This window comes from Somniosus microcephalus, chromosome 21 (genome assembly GCF_052327205.1).
Source record: "Somniosus microcephalus isolate GS21.2 chromosome 21, FLI_Smic_1.0, whole genome shotgun sequence".
Lineage (NCBI taxonomy): Eukaryota > Metazoa > Chordata > Chondrichthyes > Squaliformes > Somniosidae > Somniosus > Somniosus microcephalus.
The window spans coordinates 69,396,403-69,418,749 of record NC_141007.1 but is presented as its reverse complement, the minus strand read 5'-3'; the positions used below and the strand labels follow the sequence as shown (position 1 = coordinate 69,418,749).

At 45.1% G+C, this 22,347-nt stretch overlaps 1 protein-coding gene across 1 annotated transcript in view; it reads left to right on the top strand.

The window, feature by feature from the left end:
- Positions 1–20,790, top strand: part of p4hb (prolyl 4-hydroxylase, beta polypeptide) — a 39,208-nt gene extending 18,418 nt beyond the window's left edge. Inside the window, exons 4-11 of the mRNA XM_085963868.1 lie at positions 42–179; positions 10,524–10,628; positions 11,416–11,541; positions 13,191–13,391; positions 15,877–15,997; positions 16,814–16,995; positions 18,242–18,328; positions 20,008–20,790. Of these exons, the coding sequence (XP_085819994.1) occupies positions 42–179; positions 10,524–10,628; positions 11,416–11,541; positions 13,191–13,391; positions 15,877–15,997; positions 16,814–16,995; positions 18,242–18,328; positions 20,008–20,091 (1,044 nt within the window). The 3' untranslated portion in view covers positions 20,092–20,790. The remainder of the gene's footprint in view (positions 1–41; positions 180–10,523; positions 10,629–11,415; positions 11,542–13,190; positions 13,392–15,876; positions 15,998–16,813; positions 16,996–18,241; positions 18,329–20,007) is intronic.
- The last annotated feature ends 1,557 nt before the right edge of the window (positions 20,791–22,347 follow it).

Sequence of the window (22,347 nt, the reverse complement as noted above, 5' to 3'; positions counted from 1 at the left end):
GGAATGAAAATGTGTCTGAATAAAGCCTTGTCTGCTTTCAGGATGTGGAAGGGAACGATGCCAAAATATTCCTGCAGGCTGCAGAGGCCATTGACGAGGTGCCGTTCGGAATCACTTCAGATGCAGACATCTTTACCAAGTATGATATGAAGGAGGATGGCGTTGTCCTTTTTAAGAAGGTAAAGTGACCATTGATCAGTTGGTCCAGTTTGTAGTTGCAGAGTAACAGTTTGGTTTTTTGACCCCTCAACTGGGGTTTGATTGTCGACAACCTTGGGCTCTTGTGTGTTTTGGAGCCAAATGCTTGCTAGTTGTCGACCCCATCGCACTCATTGCTGCCAATTGGCCCGAGTTGGTAATAAACATTGCAAGCTGCAGTCTATGCAAAGCTGCAATATTGTCAAAGATTCAAGGTAACGGGTCGCGTGCAGCTGTCTGGAGCTCCCGCGCAGCTGGCTCGCCGGCTTTTGAATGGAAAAACTGCAGATGTGTGAAAATTTGAATGGGCAGCGCACCCAAAAAAAATGAAAGGGGCCATTGGACATGTGATAATTTGCTGCAGTTGGACTGTCGTTTCTTCTCCGACCTGTGCAGCTTATAATGGGAATTTTGATGCCCAATATAAAGACTGAAATGCCCAGCAGTGCAGTTAAATTGTTTTTTTAAACTTGGTTATCTGCAACACTAGATGAATTATTTTTTCTGGTGAGGGAGTTCAGAACATGGGGGCAGAACCTTGACATTAGAGCTTGGGCCCTTCAGGACGTACTACTTCACGCACGCACTCACACTCACTGGTGGAAATCTGGAACTCCCTTCCCCCAAAAAGCTGTTAAAGCTAGATTAATTGAAAATTTCAAAACTGAGATTGATGGTGTTTTGTTAGGCAAAGCTATTAATGGATATGGAGCTACGATGTCGATCAGCCATGATCTAATTGAATGGCGGATCAGGCTCGAGGGGCTGAATGGCCTACTCCCATTCTGCGTTTCCAAGATCTAGTGACTGTCTGTCTTTCTTTCGCTGGAAATGGTGGAAGCAGTTTGAGGTGATGTGTTCATAAAAACCATACTGGAAGTGCACTTCCTGCCCCTTCCCAACGCATATTGTTGCTAACGAACTAATTAAATCCAGTGACTGCACTAAATTCTGAATTCAGGTCCATAACTTCAATGACTAACCAATTTATGGGTTGTACGGTAAATAACTGGCCCCACCCTAGGTTACAGAAAGAACCCCAGGTATTAATGATTTTGGTTTGTGGTGTGACGCATTCACTTCTAATGATCTGATCACTAACGGTTATGGCCCTGAACCACTAGCAGTTTATGAATATCTCGGGCCTGTTTACTGTCTTATTTGGAAGTGAGTTAACATGTTTGGTATTTGGCTGAATTTGTGTAAAATTAAATGCTAAATTAGATTTCGTTTCTTAAAGCCAAGTTAATTACCCATAACAGCCCTGTAATCCCCACCCAGGCAAACCATTATTGCCACACATCTAACGTGCAGCTGTTGATGCTTGTTTTGTAGGTTGGATGGGGCCTAGGATCTTGAACTTGTGTTAGCAGCAGGTGGCAGTATTTGAATATTGATGGGAAGGCAGTTCTGTACTGTCTGCAGTGGCTTCAATCATTGTGTTTAAAAGTCAGTTTGGAAATCACTGCAGTGTAGGTGAGCATGGTTTTATTGTAGGTGTGTGCAGCAGTTGATTATGGATAAGATGAGGATGGTTTAAATGTTAGCACTCCAGTTCTCTCCTCCCCCTCCCCCCCCCCCCCCCCCCCACAGTTTTGGGCACCCATTATGGAAAGGAATTGAAGCTTTAGAGATTCACGAGGATGGTGCCAGGGTTGGGCAACTATCGAGTAGAGACTTCCGATGTTGGGGCTATTTCCACTACAGCAGGACAGGCCAAGAGGAGATTTGAGGTTTTTAACATTAGGAAAAGTTTTGATCAAGGTGAATAGGGAAATACCTTCCTTTCATTGGGCAGTCAGTGTCATAACCTAAGAATTAGGAGCAGGAGTTGGCCATCTATTGACCTCAGCCTTGAATAAACGTAACGATTTAGCATCCACAGTGCTTTGGGGTCGAATTCCAAAGATTCACAACCCTGAGTGAAGATATTTCTCATCTCAGTCCTAAATGGCCAACCCTGTATCCTGAGACTATGCCCCCTAGTTCTAGACTCTCCAGCCAGGGGAAGCAGTCTCAGCATCTACCCTGTCAATCCCTCTCCGAATCTTAAAACGTTAAACAGAGTTGTCAATTTAAAATAGTCACCGGGGTTGGGGGGGGTTTCTTTACTGGGGGTTGGTGGGTTGGGGTATGCAGTGCTTTGTGTGATGGGAAAATTGAGGAACTAGTGGGATTAGTTTTGAATTACTCCAGCAGAAGAAAAGCACAGACACGGTGGGTTCAGTGCTGTAAAGTCCTGTGGTTCTAAGATTGGGATTTCAGAACGGTGTAAAGGTGTGGCTGAATTTTCATGCTGTGTCCTCTTGAACTGAAACACCCAGGAATGCAATATGGATTTTTGTCCTTCCAAACTTGGGTTATATCTGGAGTGAGAGATTTTTGCACTTGGGGGAATCGAGGGATATGGGGATCGGGTGGGAAAGTGGAGTTGTGGTCTAAGATCAGCCATGATCTTATTGAATGGTGCCGTGGGCTCGAAGGGGCTGTATTCCTCCTAATTCTTGTGTTCTTATTTGGATTAAAGGATGATCTGGTGGCAACGGTTTGAAATGATTGATAATCTACTGTTACATATGTAAACACTAATTTATGCAGAGTATTGTGGTGGTTTGTGTTTTCTTGATTGCTCTCATTCTTGCTCTTTCTCCCCTCCCTCCCCCACTTCCCCTTTACTGGTACCAAAATGCTAGTGACTGTGACAGCACTTTTCATAACATTACTGTTAGTGATATCTGACCTTGGGTAGCAGTTTTTTTTGTAAGCGTACATGTTCTAGTTTAAGAAACTGACTCCAGAAAATGATGTATTAAAGCGGTGCATGGTCGTGTCATGCGTATGAATAGCTCATGGTAGTCTGTTCTCTCATCTCATTACCTCTTAAATTAATCGTAGTGTCAGTCGCAGGGAAATGTGAGCCTCTATGTAGAAATACAGCGCTGTCTCTAAACTGTACATGTGCTGGGGTTGTCAAGTGCAACTGGCCTCTTGAGGGAGCTAAGTTCCACGAGATGCTAACTACAGAACCGATATTTGCTGTGGGCTGTTGATATTTTAAAAGAATTTAAGTTGCTGTACTTTGAGCTTCAAGTAAATGAAGCTCAGCCCTGGTTTGGTTGAGCTGAGCCCCAGGAGAGGGTTATTTTATAAAGATTAAGATCATTGTTACATGTTGGCATCTCTACATTTGAGCGTGTTGCTGTCAGAAAGCTAGCTTTGATTTGGCCACGTCTAATATTTTAGGCGTTTCCAGTGACCAGAGTTTAATTGGTTCTCATTTCTGCTGTAGCTGATATGCTGGGAACTTTTTTATTTGTTCACGGGATGTGGACGCCCCTGGCAAGGCCAGCATTTATTGCCCATCCCTCGCTTCACTTGAAGGTGGTGGCGAGCCACTTTCTTGAACCGCTGCAGTCCGTGTGGTGAAGGTACTCCCACCGTGCTGTTGGGAAGGGAGTTCCAGGATTTTGACCCAGTGCCGATGAAGGAACAGCGATATATTTCCAAGTCAGGATGGTGAGGTGTGGTGGTGGTGTTTCCATGTGCTTGCAGCCCTTGTCCTTCTAGGTGGTAGAGGTTGCGCGTTTGGGAGGTGCTGTCAAAGAAGCCTTGGCGAGTTGCTGCAGTGCATCTTGTAGATGGTGCACACTGCAGACATGATGTGTCGGTGGTGGGGGAGTAAATGTTTACGGTGGTGGATGGGCTGCCAACTGCCTGACGCTTAATGCAATTACTTCATTTAATACTATTCAACACCTTTACTCGAGATGCAATTCATGTTAGCGGTGAGCATCAGCAGGTTATTTGACTGTGGAGTGCATCACAGCTGAGCTTGGATCTGTCCTTGTCCAAAATCCACAACAGTACTTCACAGGAGGGGTGCTCGATACCAATCTGGGCCTATCCCCTTCCCGTTCTCTGCTTGACTTAGAACTTCCCTGATTCTGTCTCCCTGCCACGACAAGTAATGCATTTGGCCATTAAGTTTTGGCAGTACTTTAAATTCTTGATCACTTCAGTTATAGTTTTAAGTTTCATGCAGAGGGAGGAATGAGGAGCGGTGACTTAAGATGCTGATCCCACGGCTTTGAATTAGTTAGGTCCACTTATCACTGGTTTATCTCCCGAGGTGTACAGATTTAGAATATTAGCTTCAAACTGGTTGCAATGAGTCAGAAGGGATAATCTGTTCTAACAGGACACATCAGGCCATAATTTAAAAGGGAAATGAAACCAGACACTCATTTTTCTGTTGCCAGTTTTAATAATTTTTATTTGGATTGAGTCAGTCAGTGAACAAGAGCATTTTCATGTTCTAGTTGATATTTTACCAAATAGGAAGTGTTTTGCCTAAGGTGGTAGCATGCTGGTGTGGCCATGCATTCACCTTGCTAATGTGCAACAACAACTTGTATTTATATAGCTCCTTTAATGTAGTAAAACACCCCAAGGCGCTTCACAGGTGTATTCAAAGACAAAAACATTTGACACCGAGCCACAAGGAGAAATTAGAGCAGGTGACCAAAAGCTTGGTCAGAGGTAGGTTTTAAGGAGCGTCTTAAAGGAGGAAAGAGAGGTAGCGAGGTGGAGAGGTTTAGGCAGGGAATTCCAAAGCTTAGGGCCTAGGCAGCTGAAGGCACGGCCATCAATGGTGGAGCGATTTATAATTAGTGATGCTTGAGGCCAGAATTAGCGGAGCGCAGACATCTCGAGTGTTGAGTCTGAAGGAGATTAGAGATAGGGAGGGGCGAGGCCATGGAGGGATTTGAAAACCAGGATGAGAAGTTTGAAATCGAGGTGTTGCTTAACCAGGAGCCAATGTAGGTCAGTGAGTATCGGGGCGATGGGTGAACGGGACTTGGTGCGAGTTAGGACACGGGCAGCCGAGTTTTGGATGACCAAGTTTAAGTAGGGTAGAATGTGGGAGGCCAGCCAGGAGTGTTGGAATAGTCAAGTCTAGAGGTAACAAAGGCATGGATGAGGGTTTCAGCAGCGGATGAGCTGAGGCAAGGGCGGAGACGGGTGATATGGAGGTGGAAATAGGCGTTCTTAGTTACGCTGCAGATGTGTGGTCGGAAGCTCATTTCAGAGTCAAATATGACACCAAGGTTGCGAACAGTGTGGTTCAGCCTCAGACAGATGTTGGGGAGAGGGATGGATGTTGGAGAGTGAACAGTCAGTGGCGAGGGAACGGAGTCAGTGGCTTCAGTCTTCCCAATATTTAATTGGAGAAAATTTCTGCTCATCCAGAACTGTCTGAGAAGCAGTGAGACAATTTAGAGACCATGGAGGGGTCGAGAGAAGAGGTGGTGAGGTAGAGCTGGGTGTTGTCAGCGTACATGTGGAAACTGACGCTGTGTTTTCAGATGATATCGCCGAGGGGCAACATGTAAATGAGAAATAGGCGGGGGCCAAGGATAGATCCTTGGGGGACACCAGAGGTAACTGGAGGAGAAGTGGTTGCAGGTGATTCTCTGGCTGCGATTAGATAGATAAGAATGGAACCAGGCGAGTGCAGTCCCACCCAGCTGGACGTCGGTGGAGAGGGATGGAGTGGTCAACTGTGTCAAAGGCTGCAGACTAGTCAAGAAGGCCGAACAGGGATAGTTTACCTTTGTCAGCCATAAAGGATGTCACTTGTGACTCGGCCGTTTCGGTGCTGTGGCAAAGAAACTTGATTGGCGGGATTCAGACGTGGAATTGTGGGAAAGATGGGCACAGATTTGGGAGGAGACAAGAAGTTGAAGGACTTTGGAGAGGAAAGGGAGGTTGGCAATGGGGTGGTAGTTTGCAAGGGCGGAGGGGTCAAGGTTTGGTTTTTTGAGGGGTGATGACGGCAGATGTGAGGGAGGGGTACAGTACCGGAGAAGAGAACGCAGTTAACAATGTCAGCTAACATGGGAGCCAGAAAAAGGAGTTGGGTGGTCAGCAGTTTGGTGGGAATAGGGTCGAGGGAGCAGGAAGTGGATCTCATGGACAAGATGAGCGCGGAGAGGTCATGAGGGGAGATCGGAGAGAAACTGGAGAAAGAGGAGAGTTCAGGGCTAGGGCAGGGGGGAACCTTGGAGGAATTTTGGCCTGGTGGGCTAGGGGAAGGAAGGGAAGTGGCAGAGGCAGCTGATCCGATGGTCTCAATCTTTGATTGTAGCTGAGAATTTCATTCAGGATTTTACATGGTGGGGTGGGGGTTGCAAGGGGCAAGAACAGGTATGGAGTGTGGGAAAGGTAATTGGGATTAAAATTCTTGATTAGCAAGTTGACTTGTTTGGGTGAAGAGACTGAGTGTATAATTGAGCTGCAAGGTGGAGTTGTACAAAAGGTTGCATTTTAAAAGGCTTGTTTCTGTTGTCTTCAAGCAATTACAAGCCATTGGGGTGTTGGGTTAAAGGGGTGGAGGGGATTGGGAGACTGAACTTTTTCCCCTTGCCTGACTCGCTTGTTGTCAGGTGGTGCATGTATGCAGAAACATGCAGGGGTGGCACTTTCCTGGGTCTGGGCACCAATGTTCCAGGGAGTGCTCAATCCAGAGTTCCTGGAGAGGCTTGGATTGTTGCCCTTCAGCCACTGGTAGAGAATGCAAGGTGACTGGAGTTTTTCTTTAAACATGCTAGATAAGAAACGTGTAAAGAGGTGGTATCATGAGCCTTTATTTTTAGAGTTAAATGAAGATTGTGCTCCGGTGCTAAATCTGGTGGAGAGTGTGTAATTTCACACCGCTGATAGATTTACGCCTTTAACGTGATTTAGTGCACTGTAGGGATGTGTTGATGTACATAATTTCCCATCTAAACTGGGGAACCAATGTCTGGCTGAAAACTATATGTAGATTGTTGCTGTTTGGTTGCTTTTAATGGGGATACTGTTTGGGGTTGTAATGTAGAGGCAGTAGGTTACTTGTGTTGGATGCAGCATATGTTGAGAATTGTAGTTTTACTTCACATGGTGTAATGTACAAACATGGGGAAGAGTCTATAAGCGGTATTTGAGCACGGTGCTAGTTACAAACGTGCTCTGCAGAAGTCCCTTTGGCTGGAAATGATCATTGTAGTGGTTGGTCTACTTGTATACACGTTCAACTTGAACCACTAATACTTTATGTAAGAAGTCACAACACCAGGTTATAGTCCAACAGCTTTATTTGAAACCACAAGCTTTCGGAGCGCTGCTCCGTCGTCGGGTGAATACTTTAACCACAGGTTTGCATCTAGTTCATGACGGCATGAAGTTGGTGTAGCCCCAGGTACTGTGTGCCTACACACAGCACCGTGGATTGCTTGGATGTTGGTTTGTGTACTGCAAATGTCAGACTTTGGCCTGTTGGCAACGCAGAGGATGTGGGCTAATCATGCAGTGGCGGGGCAGCAAGAGTTAACTCGGACCGTGCCTGTTCCTTCTGCTAGTTGGAGCCGAGTTGAGGGCAGGTTGTGTTCTTCTCTGTTCCTCCTCCTCCCTCCCCAACAATGTAACTGGGAACCTGCCCCTGATAGTCCAGCAACTTAGTCAGTAGCTGCAAATATTGTACAGAAGGCGGTTGTTTAATCCCAAAGTATTAACAATGCAGAAACAGGCCATTCGGCCCAACTGGTCTATGCCGGTGTTTATGCTCCACAAGAGCCTCCTCCTTCATCTAACCCCATCAACATATCCTTTTATTCCTTTCTTCCTCGTGTGCTTATCTAGCTTCTCAAATACATCTACTATTTGCCTCAACCACTCCCTATGGTAGCGAGTTCCACATTCTAACCACTCTGGGTAAAGAAGTTTCTCCTGAATTCCCCATTGGATTTGTTTGTGACTATTTTAAATTTATGGCCCCTAGTTCTGGTCTTGCCTGCAAGAATTCTGGTTGTTATCTTTAAGTGTGTAAAATCACAGTAATTTCCTCATTTGAGTTGGGAGCCATCCATGAAGAGGTTAGAGTGGAGTTTGTATCTGTACCACTATTGCCAAGCAGTGTTTCATGTTCCTGAGTTCGTATATTCCTGAACGGCGTGACACCTTTTCCTGGTTGTCTACAATGAAGTCATAGAATCATAGAAAGTTACAGCACGGAAGGAGGCCATTTTGGCCCATGTCCGCACCGGCCAACAAAGAGCTATCCCGCCTAATCCCACTTCCCAGCTCTTGGTCTGTAGCCCTGCAGGTTACAGCATCCCAAGTGCACATCCAAGTATTTTTAAAATGTGGTTAGGGTTCCTGCCTCTACCACCCTTTCAGGCAGTGAGCTCCAGACCCCCACAACCCTCTGGGTGAAGAAATTTCCCCTCATCCCCTCTAAACCTTCCCCCAGTTACTTTAAATCTGTGCCCCCTGGTTTTTGACCCCTCTGCCAAGAGAAATCAGTCCTTTCTATCCACTATCTAGGCCCCTCATAATTTTATACACCTCCAATAAGGTCTCCCCTCAGCCTCCTCTGTTCCAAGGAAAACAGACCCAGCCTATCCAGTCTTCCCTCCTAGCTAAGATTCTCTACTCCTGGCAACATCCTTGTAAATCTCCTCAGTACCCTCTCTAGTGCAGTCACATCTTTCCTGTAATGTGGTGACCAGAACTGCATGCAGTACTCTAGCTGAGGCCTAACTAGTGTTTTATACAGTTGAAGCATAACCCCCCCCCCCCCCCCCGGCTCTTGTATTCTATGCCACAGCTAACAAAGGCAAGCCTTCTGTATGCTGCCTTAACCACCTTATCTACCTGGCCTGCTACCTTCAGGGATCTGTGGACATGCACTCCAAGGTCCCTTTGTTCCTCTACACTACTCGGTGTCCTACCATTTAATGTGTATTCCCTTTCCTTGTTAGCCCTCCCCAAATGCATTACCTCACACTTCTCTGGATTGAATTCCATTTGCCACTGTTCTGCCCACCTGACCAATTTATTGATATCTTCCTGCATTCTACAGCTTCCTTCTTCAGTCTCAACCACACAGCTGATTTTAGTATCCTCTGCAAACTTCTTAATCATACCCCCTATATTCAAGTCTAGATCATTGATATATACCACAAAAAGCAAGGGACCAAGTACTGAACCCTGCAGAACCCCACTGGAAACAGCCTTCCAGTCACAAACACCCATCAACCATTACCCTCTGCTTCCTGTCTCCGAGCCAGTTTTGAATCCAACTTGACACTTTGCCCTGGATCCCATGGGCTTTTAACTTCGTGACCAGTCTGCCATAAAGTCCATATACACTACATCAAACGCTCTACCCTCCTTGTTACCACCTCAAAAATTCAATCAGGTTTGTCAGACACGACCTTCCCTTAACAAATCCGTGCTGACTATCCTTGATTAATCCGTGTATTTCTAAATGAAGATTTATCCTGTCCTTCAGAATTCTTTCCAATAATTTTCCCACCACTGAGGTTAGGCTGACTGGCCTGTAATTACTCGGTCTATCCTTTTCTCACTTTTTAAACAAGGGTACCACATTAGCAGTCCTCTGGCACCACACCTGAAGCCAGAGAGGATTGAAAATGGTCAGGGCCTCTGCTGTTTCCTCTTGCTTTGCTTAACAGCCTGGGATACATTTCATCCAGACCTGGGGATTTATCCACTTTTAAAGCTGCTAAACCCCATAATACTTGCTCTCTGTTTATTTCATCTAATATTTCACACTCCTCCCCCCCCCCCCCCCCCCCCAATAGCAATGTCTGCTTTGCCCCTCTCCTTTGAGAAAACCGATGCAAAGTATTCATTAAGAACCCTACCGACGTCTCCCGCCTCCACACAAATTGCCCTCATGATCTCTAATAGGCCCTACCCTTTTAGTTATGCTCTTACTCAATATATTTAGTGTCTACAATGAAGTGAAATGCAGTAACATTTGTGTCTTCAAGTAGTTGAAGTATGATGGGTGGTGGCTGTGGAGCAATTTGTATCCCAAATTACTACTTGTGGCTGAAGCTCAATGTGGCAGCAGTGTAGTGGGTGGGTTTAAAGAATGGGAGAGGTGGTGGAAAGATGGAAGGACAGTTTCCATCATGCAGCCTAGGGGGAAAATTCTAGAGGCTGAACAATTCAAACTGAAATGAATTTGACTTTCCACACAACAGGAGTTTGAATTTGGCAGGCAAAGTAATCACCAGATTAGTTGCATCAATCCATTGCATTGCTGGGACTTTCGGGTGTATTGGATAGCCTGTAATGCCCAATTAGTGCACGGTGTGCCTGCGTTTTACACTGGTATTCAAAGGAACTTGCATAGATGGGGTATTGTATGAAGAAGGTGTTATTCTGTGCCTATATGATGCCAGGTGTTTAGATGAATGTACTCGTTGAAATGTTTGTTTTAGCTAACTAATTGTGTCGCTTCTCTTTTTCAGTTCGATGAGGGTAGTAATGTCTATGATGGAGAATATACAAAGGAGAATCTAGTCGAATTTATCAAGAGCAACCAGCTGCCTCTGGTTATTGAGTTCACTGAGCAGGTAGGCAAACCTTTTTGAATACTTTCTTGAACTAGGGACTCCCCAGCAATCCATTTCTTCGAGCCCAGCTTCAACATTAGAAATGGAGCTTTGGTCTGCTAACACAGTTTGGTGTATGTGCTATCCGTGGTATGTTGAGAGCCGGGGGGGGGGAGATAATCTTTTATCATGTCTGTAGTGCTTTGAATGAGACGACTTTAAGATGACAATTCTGTAGCCCATGGCGAGGAGACGGAGGTACTGAGTATTAGCATAAAACTAAACTAAAGTCTGAAAGCATCAACACGCTCCCTTGTTGGCAGCCTAGTGACATTACACGTGACGGTACTGTTGCTTTAAGTGGATTACACTAGTGCACAGATTTGTGTTTTTTGTCTGGCAACAGCTAGTCCTTTGAGGATGTGTCAGCGGATGCAAGAAAATAGCCCTATTAGACCGGGTTGAATAACGTACAGTTGGAACTAACAGTGTAATTTTGGTGAAGCATTAAAGTTGGGTGGCTGCTCCAGTGAAGCTGTCTTTTGTCTCCACTAGTCCTATCACCATCTCGTCTCGTTTTGAATACCTCTTAATGTTTTGTTCTCTCCCAGCCTGGCCTCTTAATCTATTTCATTTCCTGTGCTTCTTTAGTCTTGAGAGAGAGTTTTCACCCGAAACGTCGACTCTATTTTCTCTCCACGGATGTTGCCTGGCCTGCTGAGTTTTTCCAGCATTTTGTTATTCCAGTGAAATCCTATGTTGCAACACTAAGTCAGTAACTGGGTCGATGATGGTTCTTCTCTTGCAGACTGCTCCAAAGATCTTTGGCGGTGATATCAAGACCCACATGCTGCTGTTCATCCCCAAGAGCTCACCGAGCTTCCAGGACAATTTGAGCAACTTCAAGAAAGCAGCAGAAAGCTTCAAGGGAAATGTAAGTGGGCACTGTGCCGGTAATCTTTGTCCTGCTCTTGGAAAGTTGAGCGTCTTTTTATCTGCGGCTTATATACCAAAACTCAATTAACGAAAATAGAAAACCTCAGTATATCTCCTATACGTAATCCATAGTTCTTTCCTTATTTTCTCACTTCATCTGAAGGTGAAGTGCGAGGTCATCCACTCTGGATCCGAGAAAGACAGTTGTCTTGATGTTGAGTGCACGGGTACAAAAGTAATCAAAAAGGCTAATGGAATATTGTCCGTTCTCTTAATTGGTTGGATCACAAAAATGAGCAAGTGACGCTTGGTCAGACCCCATGCCATTCAGTTTTGGGCACTGCACCTCAGTAGGGAGTATAGTGCAGATTTACCAGAATGATACCAGGGATTAAAGGGTTAAGTTATGAAGACGGGTTGCACCAACTTGCTTTGTATTCCCTCGAGTTTAGATGATCTAATCGAAGTATTTAAAATGATTAAAGGGATTCAATAGTGTAGATACAGAGAATCTATTTCCTCTGGTGGGGGAATCCAGAACAAAGGGGCATAACTTTATAATTAGAGCCAGGCCCATTGGGAGTGAAATCAGGAAGCACCCTTTTTTTTTTTAAAAACAGGGTAGTGGAAATCTAGAATGCTCTCCCTCAAAAGGCTGTGGCTGCTGGACCAATGGAAATTTTCATGGCTAAGATAGATTTTGATTTTTTGTTGCATAACGGTAGTGAGGGATAAACGGGAGTTGAGGGACAAATCTAATTGGTGGAACAGGCTTGAGGTAATGACTTTTTGTTTCTGTGCAGTTACACAGGTGCTGACAGCCCACTAAAACTTAGCCCAAAGGACATCCACCCTCCCCCATGAGCCTAGTGGAGTATAATAAGACTCTTCAGCCCAATTTTTTTTAAAATTTGTTCATGGAATGTAGGTGTTGCTGGCAAGGCCAGCATTTATTGCCCATCCCTAATTGCCCTTGAGAAGATGGTGGTGATCAATCTTCCTGAACAGTTGCAGTTTGGTACAACTGAGTGACTCGCTGGGCCATTTCAGAGGGCAGTTAAGAGTCAACCACATTGCTGTGGGTCTGGAGTCACATAAGCCAGACCCGGTAAGGACGACAGATTTCCTTCCCTAAAGGACATTAGTGAACCAGATGGGGGTTTTTATGACAATCTGGTAGTTTCATGGTCACCATTACTGGTACTGGCTTTTTATCCTAGATATATTTAATTAACTGAATTTAAATTCCCCACGGTGGTATTTGAACTCATGTCTCTGGATCATTAGTCCAGGCCTCTGGCTTACTAGTCCCATAACATAACTCTGCTACTGTACCCGCGTGTGTGTGCTTTCCAGCAAAGGTCACTGGATAGTGATCAGGTGTGAGGGGCTCTAGTGCTTTTCTTTTCCTCCTTTGTCCTAACCTAGGGCTGCTGAGGTTAATTCTATTGCCCAAGTGCTAACCCCCCACTGAAATCAGTGAATTTGAAATGAACTGCCCTCCATATGCCTGGGGAAATGACTGAGTCTCTACTTTTAACTCGAGGTTTGAGTTTAAAAATACAAATATTTTTCATTCTGCATTTGGAGCTGTTCCTTCTACCTAACTGCTCAAAATAATTTGCCCCTTTAAAACTCTCCCGACAGGTCCTGTTCATCTACATCGACAGCGAAGTTGAGGACAACCAACGAGTTCTGGAGTTTTTCGGTTTGAAGAAAGAGGAATGCCCGGCCATTCGCCTCATCACCCTCGAAGAGGAGATGACCAAATACAAGCCAGGGACTGAGGACATCACTGCCGAGAATGTCCGAGATTTCTGCAACCAGTTCTTGGAAGGGAAGTTGAAGGTGAGGGGTCGTCCCAATCCCTAAGTGCCAACTACCTGGGGAAGTCTGCTAGATGAACTATTTGTCCTAATAGAAGCACTAAACTAGATAAAGAATGTAGAACTCGCTACCACATGAGATAGTTGAGGCGAATAGCATCGATGCATTTAAGGGGAAGCTAGATGAGCACCTGAGGGAGAAAGGAATCAAAGGATATGCTGATAGGGTTAGATGGTGTAGTGAGGGGAGGCTCCTATGGAGCATAGACCAGTTAGGCTGAATGGCCTGTTTCTGTGCCAACTGGTAGCACCTTTAACGTAGTAAAGGTGCCTCAAGAGCTTTATCAAACAAAAATTGAAAGTCACAAGGAGATATTGGGGCAGATGACTAAAAAGCTTGGTCAAAGAGGTAGGTTTTAAGGAGCATCTTAAAGGAGGAAAGAGGTTTAGGGAGGGAATTCCAGAGCTTGGAGCGTTTTCAGCTGAAGGCACAGCTGCCAATGGTGGAGTGTTTAAAATCAGATGCTCTGACAGAATTAGAGTGCAAATATCTGGAGGAGATTAGAGATAGGGAGGGGTGAGGCCATGGAGGGATTTGAAAACCAGGATGAGATTTTTAAATCGAGGCGTTGCTTAATCTGGAGTCGATGTAGGTCAGCGAGCACAGGAGTGATGGGTGAATGGGACTTGGTGTCCCCGAGTTAGGACACGGGCAGCTGAGTTTTGGATGACCAAGTTTAGAGGGGAGAATGTGGGAGGCCGGCCAGGCGTGCACTGGAATAGTCAAGTCGAGAGTTAACAAAGGCGTGGACGAGGGTTTCTGTAGCAGATGAGCTGTTTGGGTATCGCATTCCTCCTGGTACCAGAAGTCAGTGTTTTTTTTTTCCCCTCATTGATCTCCCCTTATCATGGGGGCAATACCTGGTTCTGGGGTGTATATTGTAGGTGCTGGCAGACTTCTGCTACCATGTTCAAGTGAGCATTGATTCTGGAGTGTTACCAGGCTCCATTTTCCAGCTGTGATCATTTTAGCATTTGTGAGCAGAAAGCTCTTGCCCTCCCTAGCCTGCAGGATCAGTTAGGATGTAGGACAGGCCCCTTCAAGGATGCAATGTGCAAGTTAAACAATTGTAGAACCGACAGCACCAGGATGAAGTGTGAAGACAGATGGGTACGGGCAAGATGATGTAAAGTGATGGGCCAGTGAACCTGGAGCAAATCAGAACAGAAACTGGAAGAGGATTCACATTGGGAGGGCAGTGAATTGTGGCTGAGTGTGGATTAATAATGGGAGGAATTGAGTGGGACAAAGGTGGGTGTATTGGTGAGTAATGGTGGATCAAGATGATGCAAACCTGTGTTGAGAGGTGGAACAGAGAACCAGTTTTAAGATTGTAAAATGCAATATTAAATTCTAAAATAGAATACTTGAGAAACTTGATCTTCTGTCCTGTGGTTGTGTAGGTCATTCAATGTTCATAAGGCTAAAGGCAAATTCCTCCTTCAATCAGTGCAGTTTTCCTATCATCTTATCCTGAAGTTGAATATAAAACCCCATGCAATATAATTTGAGGTGTAGGGCTACAGGAAGAAAAGTTGCGTTATATGGAGACTCTGTCCTTTGGGCAACCACCCATTGCATCGCAGTCACAGTAAATACTGCTAAATGCAGGTTTCATTAATGTGCGTTATCAATGGAGATTGCTGCTGAAGTTTAAATCTAAATTTGCCTAATGAATATTGTGGAATAAATGTTAACTTAAGTTATAGTAAGCTCCTTCTTAGGCAGTCCCTCGGAACCGAGGGTGACTTGCTTCCATATTAAAAATGAGCTCGCAGGTGACTAGTCCAATGCGGGACCTACGGTCTCTGTCACAGGTGGGGCAGACGGTGGTTGAAGGGGCGGGTGGGTGGGGTGCTTGGGTTGCTCTCCTTGTGCTTGGCTTCTGCTTGCTCCCGGCGAAGAGACTCTGTGTTCGGCGCCTTCCCGGATGCTTCACCTCCACTTTGTGCGGTCTTGGGCCAGGGATTCCCAGGTGTCGGTGGAGATGTTACACTTTTTCAAGGAGGCTCTGAGGGTGTCCTTGAAGCGTTTCCTCTGCCCACCTGGGGCTCTCTTGCTGTGTCGGCGCTCTGAGTAGAGCACTTGTTTTGGGAGTCTCGTATCGGGCATGTGGACGATGTGACCCGTCCATCGGAGCTGATCAAACGAGGTCAAAGCTTCGATGCTGGGGATGTTGGCCTGAGCGAGAACACTGACGGTGTGCTTATCCTGCCAATGGATTTGCAGGATCTTGCGGAGGCAGCGCCTCTCCAGTGCTTTGAGGTGCCTGCTGTACATGGTCCATGTCTCTGAGGCATAAAGCAGGGCGGGTATCACTGCTGCTCTATAGACCATGAGCTTAGTGCCGGGTTTGAGGTCCTGGTCTCTGGTCTTCAACACATTGTAAGCCATTAGCTTCAGAATGCATACAAAGTTTTTTATTTTTTGTGCTAACTACCTTTAGCCTCACCTCATGAGCCAAGACGTTCCTGAAGACTGGGACACAACTTCTGTCAAAGTCCTAGTTGGCAAAAACTTTGAGGAAGTTGCCTTTGATGAAACGAAGGATGTTTTTATTGAATTCTGTAAGTATGACGAGTGCTTGTCTGAGCTTTAATGTACTGCATTTCTCTCTCGGTTAACCTTTGATCCTTTCATTGTGTTCACTATGCCTCTTGAAAGGTCTGCGATCTTGAAATTTGCTAGATAGTCTTTGATCACTGAATGTTGACCAGTACATGTGTACCTTTATGGCCCTTATAAAAATGTGCTATGGTTGGTTTAAGATTGAGATTAGTGGCATGGGGCATGAGAGCAGAAGCTGCAATACTGTTTTAACTACAGGTAGACTATCCTTTATCCGAAAACCTCAGGACCAGCCGTGTTTTGGTTTTCGGAATATTTCGGATTTCGGAAGGTATTTTATAAGACTGGGAAATTTGTCGGGGGTGGGGGTCGTGCGCACGACTTACGCTGAACGAAAACACTTTTGGTTTTCAGAGGATTTTGGTTTTCGGAAGTGTGGATAAAGGATACACTATCCCTTATCCGAAAGGGTGGGGGTCGGGTGAGGGAGGGGGGGGAAGAGAAAAGAGTATCGGACAGGCCGCTGTATTGTTGGGTTCACTCTCCCGGTATACCTCCTTCACACTGCCCGGCTCGGCCTGCAATCTCCTACCCAGGAGGGAACTCTGACCCTCTGCCCTGCTCAGCGTAAGTCATGCGCCACTCTGGTCATGTCGTGCACACGACTTACGCTGAACGAAAAAACCTTCGGTTTTTAGAGGGTTTCGGTTTTCGGAAGTTCGGATAAAGGGTAGTCTACCTGTATAATGTTTGTACTCTTCCTGTTTAAATTTGGGATCGCTTACCTGTGTAAAACATTCTCTTGCTGCACATAGATGCTCCATGGTGCGGTCACTGCAAACAGCTAGCTCCTATCTGGGAATCTCTGGGAGAAAAGTACAAGGATAATGACAAAATAATTATTGGAAAGATGGATTCTACTGCCAATGAAATTGAGTCAGTGAAGATCCATAGTTTCCCGACCCTGAAGTTCTTCCCTGCGGGCTCGGAACGAACGGTGAGTAGAGTCATGTGATCATTTCCATCTGCCAGATTCTACTTTAGGACACATTAAAGGGCACTGGCTCCTGTACAGTTGAGATGAGATGACCTAGTTTGGATTCCTGGCAGTTTTTACATGATCCTATTTAAACCACCATTGCTAGATCCAGCCCATAAATAGCATCTAGTTCAATCTGGATGCGACTGACTTCTGGAATAAAGTAGCCCTGTTGCGCCTTTTTGAATTATAAATTACTCTGAAACGAAACTGCTCTGCATCTTTGCAGAAGTGAATATTTATTTTAAACTTGTGCTAGATATCTATCCAGGTTGACATTGCTGCAAATCATGTCTGCATCTCTTGTGCCAATATTTAAGAATGGTACATTTGACTTGGGCTGAGGTTAGTTGGAGGGGGAGGGAGGTTATTGGTGCTGTTGCCTCTTCAATATTGTATTGGACGTTGATCCAGAATTTAAACCTTGACTTCAAGGCAATCTTGAAATGGGGCATTGCTGTTTCCCAGGAGATGCAAAAGTGTTTTGCAGTAGGGTGATTTATTTTAACAAACCTCAATGAACTAGACTGATTCCTGGGATGGAGGGATTGTCCTAATGAGAGATTGTAGACTAGGCCTATATTCCCAAGAGTTTAGAAGAATGAGGTGTATGGGGCTTGCTAGAGTAGATGCTGGGGAGTAGAGAACTAGGGGGCATAGTCTCAGGATAAAGGGTTGGTCATTAGGGTTGAGATGAGGAGAAAGTCCTTCAGAGGATTGTGGATCTTTGACATTCTCTACCCCAGAGGGCTGTGGAGGCTCAGTCTTTGAGTATATTCAAAGCTGAGATCGATAGACTTTTGGACTCTAGGGGGATCGAGGGATATGTGGATAGTGCGGGAAGGTGGAGTTGAGGGCAAAGATCAGCCATGATCTTATTGAATGGCGGAGCAGGCTCGACTGGCTGAATGACCTACTCCCATTCCTATAATGTTGTCAAATTCTTGTCCCTGGAAAAGGGAGTTAGGCTGGGAGGGACAGTTCATGTACAATTCCAATTTGTTTGGAAATCTTAACTTGTGGTTTTAAGCAGTTTTCTTTAGAGTTGTTTCTCGACAAGGCCACTTAATTACTAAATAAATGCTCTAATTACTAAAGTTCAAACCTCACCTGACCATGATGTGTGTAACGGTAACCTGAATATTTTAAATGTGTTTACCATTTCTCCATGAACGCCTCCACTTAAGTTTTTTTATATTTGCAGATTATAGATTTCAATGGTGAGAGGACACTTGAATCTTTTATCAAATTCATAGAGAGTGGAGGAAAAGATGGTGGTGCTGTTGATGAGGTGAGTACAGCATCGGAATATACAGGACTGGCAAAGACCACTTGTCAGTCTGGCTAGTCACACTGAAAGGTGGCAATCTTGAGCTTCTGTACTTAAACCTGGGGTGTGGGATGGTTTATCCAGGAATCTTCTGGCCAACTCTGCTGTATGTAATTAACTTCAGTGGGAACTTGGGGCTGGAAGGTGATGCTGCTTACCAGATCATGTAGTCTGGAGTATTTGTCAAGTGCCAGAGGTAGAAGTATTAGTTGAGTGTCCATCACAAGGTTTTATTGCATTGGGAAACACTAAGCTGTGGGCAGCACGTAAAACTTACTATTTGCCGTAATGCTACATTGCCACATGTGCTTAATTTCTTGGAACTTCGCAGTCAGTCCTGTTTAAATATTGCGTACTGACTATGTTCTGCACCACTATGGGAGATGGGGTGGTTTAAGAGATGAGAAAAGAAATGGCCATTTAAATACTATTTTAAAAGTACAAAGTATATTTTTGGCCTCATTAGAAATTGAACGGTTCTTGCAAACTGCATTCTTTAATGCTTAGACATTTTTATCTTCCCAGAATAGTTAAAAGCTCTTTCTGTAGCCAGAGCTAATCGTGTTGGTGAAGGCAGCTCGCAGTAAATGTCTGTTGCTTTCTCCATTTAGTGTATTGAGTTTCAATTTTAAATACGTGCATGTGTCCTCTGCCAACTATATATTGTCCATGCTGGTCAATTTTGCTGCTTGTGAATCCCTGCTGGCTTCACCAGATCACGTCTGTTAAACGATTAGCACTTTCAGAATAAAACTCCTTGGCCCCATCTCTCCTGAAAGTACTGATTTGTGCTGGAGTACAGTTTGATGGGTGCCAGCTGCCTTCTAGTACCCCTCTCGATGCATTCTAAATGTGTTGACTGTCTTGACGGTGAAGGGAAAGGGGTATTAGTTGTCCAGTGAAACTATAGATGCCTGGCAAGAAAACTTGGTGATCAGGAGCATGGACCCCTGACTTTTTCTTCCTATTGTTCTGGAGTGTGGTTCCCTTGCCTCCTGCTGGCTGCCCTCTAGTATGTCATGCAAGTAGCTGATCTTCATGGGGTGTGGGGAGAGGTATTCCATCTGAACCCAATTGCTATCCTTGCTGATGCTGTGTGTAAATGTTCCAGTAGGAGTTGATGGGGAGCAGTTGGGGATGTGTACCCTTGGGCATTTTCCCTTCCCACCACATCTCTTGGCGTGTTGTGGCCAGTTGCAGTATCACAACTGTTCCCCAGGCTGGATCGGCTGGAGTTGAACCTTCTGGTCTTCCGTGACTCGGTTTCACATGGGCAGTGCCTTTACACATTGAGCTATTAATGGGAGGGTGGGAAAGACGAAGAATGCTGAGGTTTACCAGAGGCGCATAGATGTCATGAATTGATCACCCTGTAAACAGGTGGTGAAGTTGACTGCTGGTTTTGGCTCCTAAAGAGTGTGCAATTAAACTATTGGTCCTGTCCTATTTTAAGCATGTGATGTCCCTAGATGCCTTTCCCATTCTAGAATGCCACTAACAGAAGGCTAGTAATATATTGTCTGCATTGGCATGTGTGGGACTGTTCCTGGAAATGGGGAGGCTGGTGAAGTAATGCTGTAAACAGCTCATGGTCCAGAAATTGGTACTGTGCTTACACCTGCTTCTGTCTGTTTGCACAGGACCTTGAAGATCTCGAGGAGGAGGAGGAGGAGGAGTTGGAGCCAGAGGATGAAGAAGCTGATCATTTTAAAGATGAATTGTAAAAATAAATTACAGCCAAAAAACACTACAGTTTTTTGTACAATTCAAAAATGCAGTAAAGGTGAAATATTTAACATCAAGTCTGAGTTGATAAACCAGGGAATATCCAACCAATTGTCAGTGCACACTGCAGTTGCCATCAATTTGTTAATTTATTAGGGATCATCATCCTTAATTGTTCAAGCCACAAACTGATATCTACACTTGGGAACTTTTTTTTGTTTCTTGTTACTGATTCATGTAATGTACTTTTGTACAGGATTTTTAACTTTGTATTAACATTACGTATTTGCCTGGTGATGGAAGGTTGTCGCGCACTTCGTGTGTCCGCGTGCCTAGCTGGAGATGAGTGAACTAGGGGCCACTGCTAGGGGGAAGAAAAAACATACGGGCTATTGGAATCCTTCAGAAGCAGTATTGTTAAAAGGAAGAGGCTTCTAGTTTTGTAGCTCAGGGACTCTTCTCCTGTTTCAAAGTAAACTCTTTCCTGATTTTTTTTTTTTGAATCTGGACCCAAGATGATTAACTTTTTTGGTTTTTTTTGGTTAAAGGGGGGGGGGGGGGTGGGGGGGGTGCAACAGATGAAGGGTGGGGAGCAGAAGCTTCGTAAGTGAACTGTGCAATTCTTCGAGCATTCCAACCTGTTTAAACCGAGGCAAAGATTTGGTGGCCAGGATGAAATTAAAGAAAAATTAAACTTTTCCATTCTGTGACTTCTGTTTGCATTCTGTCAAGCTGGTGTATGGACTTTTCTTGGGCAAGGGTATTGAGGGTTGTGGAACCCAAGGTGGGTGGATGGAGTTGAGATGCAGATCAGCCATGATTGAATTGAATGGCGGAACAATCTCTCGAGGGGCTGAATGGCCCACTCCTGTTCCTATGGTGCAACTCCCAGTGAGTTTGGCTCTGCAGTCATCACACATTTGGACTTCCACCACTTGAGTGTAAACAATCAATGCCTGGGCTGTAAGACATTTATAGATCTGTGACCTGGAGGTGATATTCACAATTCTAACCCATTATTTTATAATCGTAATCCAGACTGCATGGGGCTAGTAGGCTCTGGCCTTTGGAGTCTGAAATTTTGGTGGTAGCTGAAGTACAAGCAGCCTACAAACTAAGCAGACTTGTCCTGTTTCCCTGTCCATTATTGCAGCTGATCCTAGCTTTTAACTTCCCCCGCCAGTTTTCTTTTTGAAGGGGCGAATTCCTGCAGCTGCTTTGCCCCAGTAAGCTAGTTCACTGAGGGGAGCTGAGCCCAGTCTTGTTCACGCATGTGCTTTGCAGCAGAAGTCGGTGGATTGGGTCGCTACTGGAGCAGAACCAGTACCAAACCAGGCTGCTACCTGCCCACAAGACCACTATCTGAGGAAATAGCTTGCAGGGTTATCCAGTCAGAGTCATAGATTTATACAGCACAGAAAGAGGCCCTTTGGCCCATCGTGTCCGTGCCAGCCATCAAGCCCTGTCTATTCTAATCCCATTTTCCAGCACTTGGCCTGTAGCCTTGTATGCTATGGTGTTTCAAGTGCTCATCTAAATGCTTCTTGAATGTTGTGAGGGTTCCTGCCTCTACCACCCTTTCAGGCAGTGAGTTCCAGATTCCAACTACCCTCTGGGTGAAAGTTTTTCCTCTAAACCTCCTGCCCCTTACCTTGAAACTATGCCCCCTGGTTATTGACCCCTCTACTAAGGGGAAAAGTTTATTTTTATCTACCCTATCTATGCCCCTCATAATTTTGTACACCTCAATCAGGTCCCCCCTCAGCCTTCTCTGCTCTAAGGAAAACAACCCCAGCCTGTCCCGTCTCTCTTCATAGAAAGTGCTTTGGAGCTGATGTGGAAGATTCTTGGTTCCAGCTGTGGAGGCATATCGAGGGCGAGTCTCCCTCCGTGTTTACCTCTGAGCTCAAGCTGGAATAAACCTGAATAAAATCCAAGATTTGACTTTTCACAGGTGCTCGGGATAGTAAGGGTAGTACTATTGTCGCTGTACTCCTAGCAAAGTAAAGAAAAAGACTTGCATTTATATAGTCCCTTTTCAGGAGCACTGAAAACGTCTGTGCTTTGCAGCAAATTAAGTACTTTCTGAAGTGTAGTCACTTGTAATGCAGGAAACGTGGCAGCCAATTTGCGCACAAGCTCCCACAAACCGCAATGTGATAAGTAACAATGACCAGATAATGTTGTTAGAGGGATAAATATTGGCCAGGACACCAGGGATATAACTACCACCCCCCCCCCCCCCCAGCTCTTCG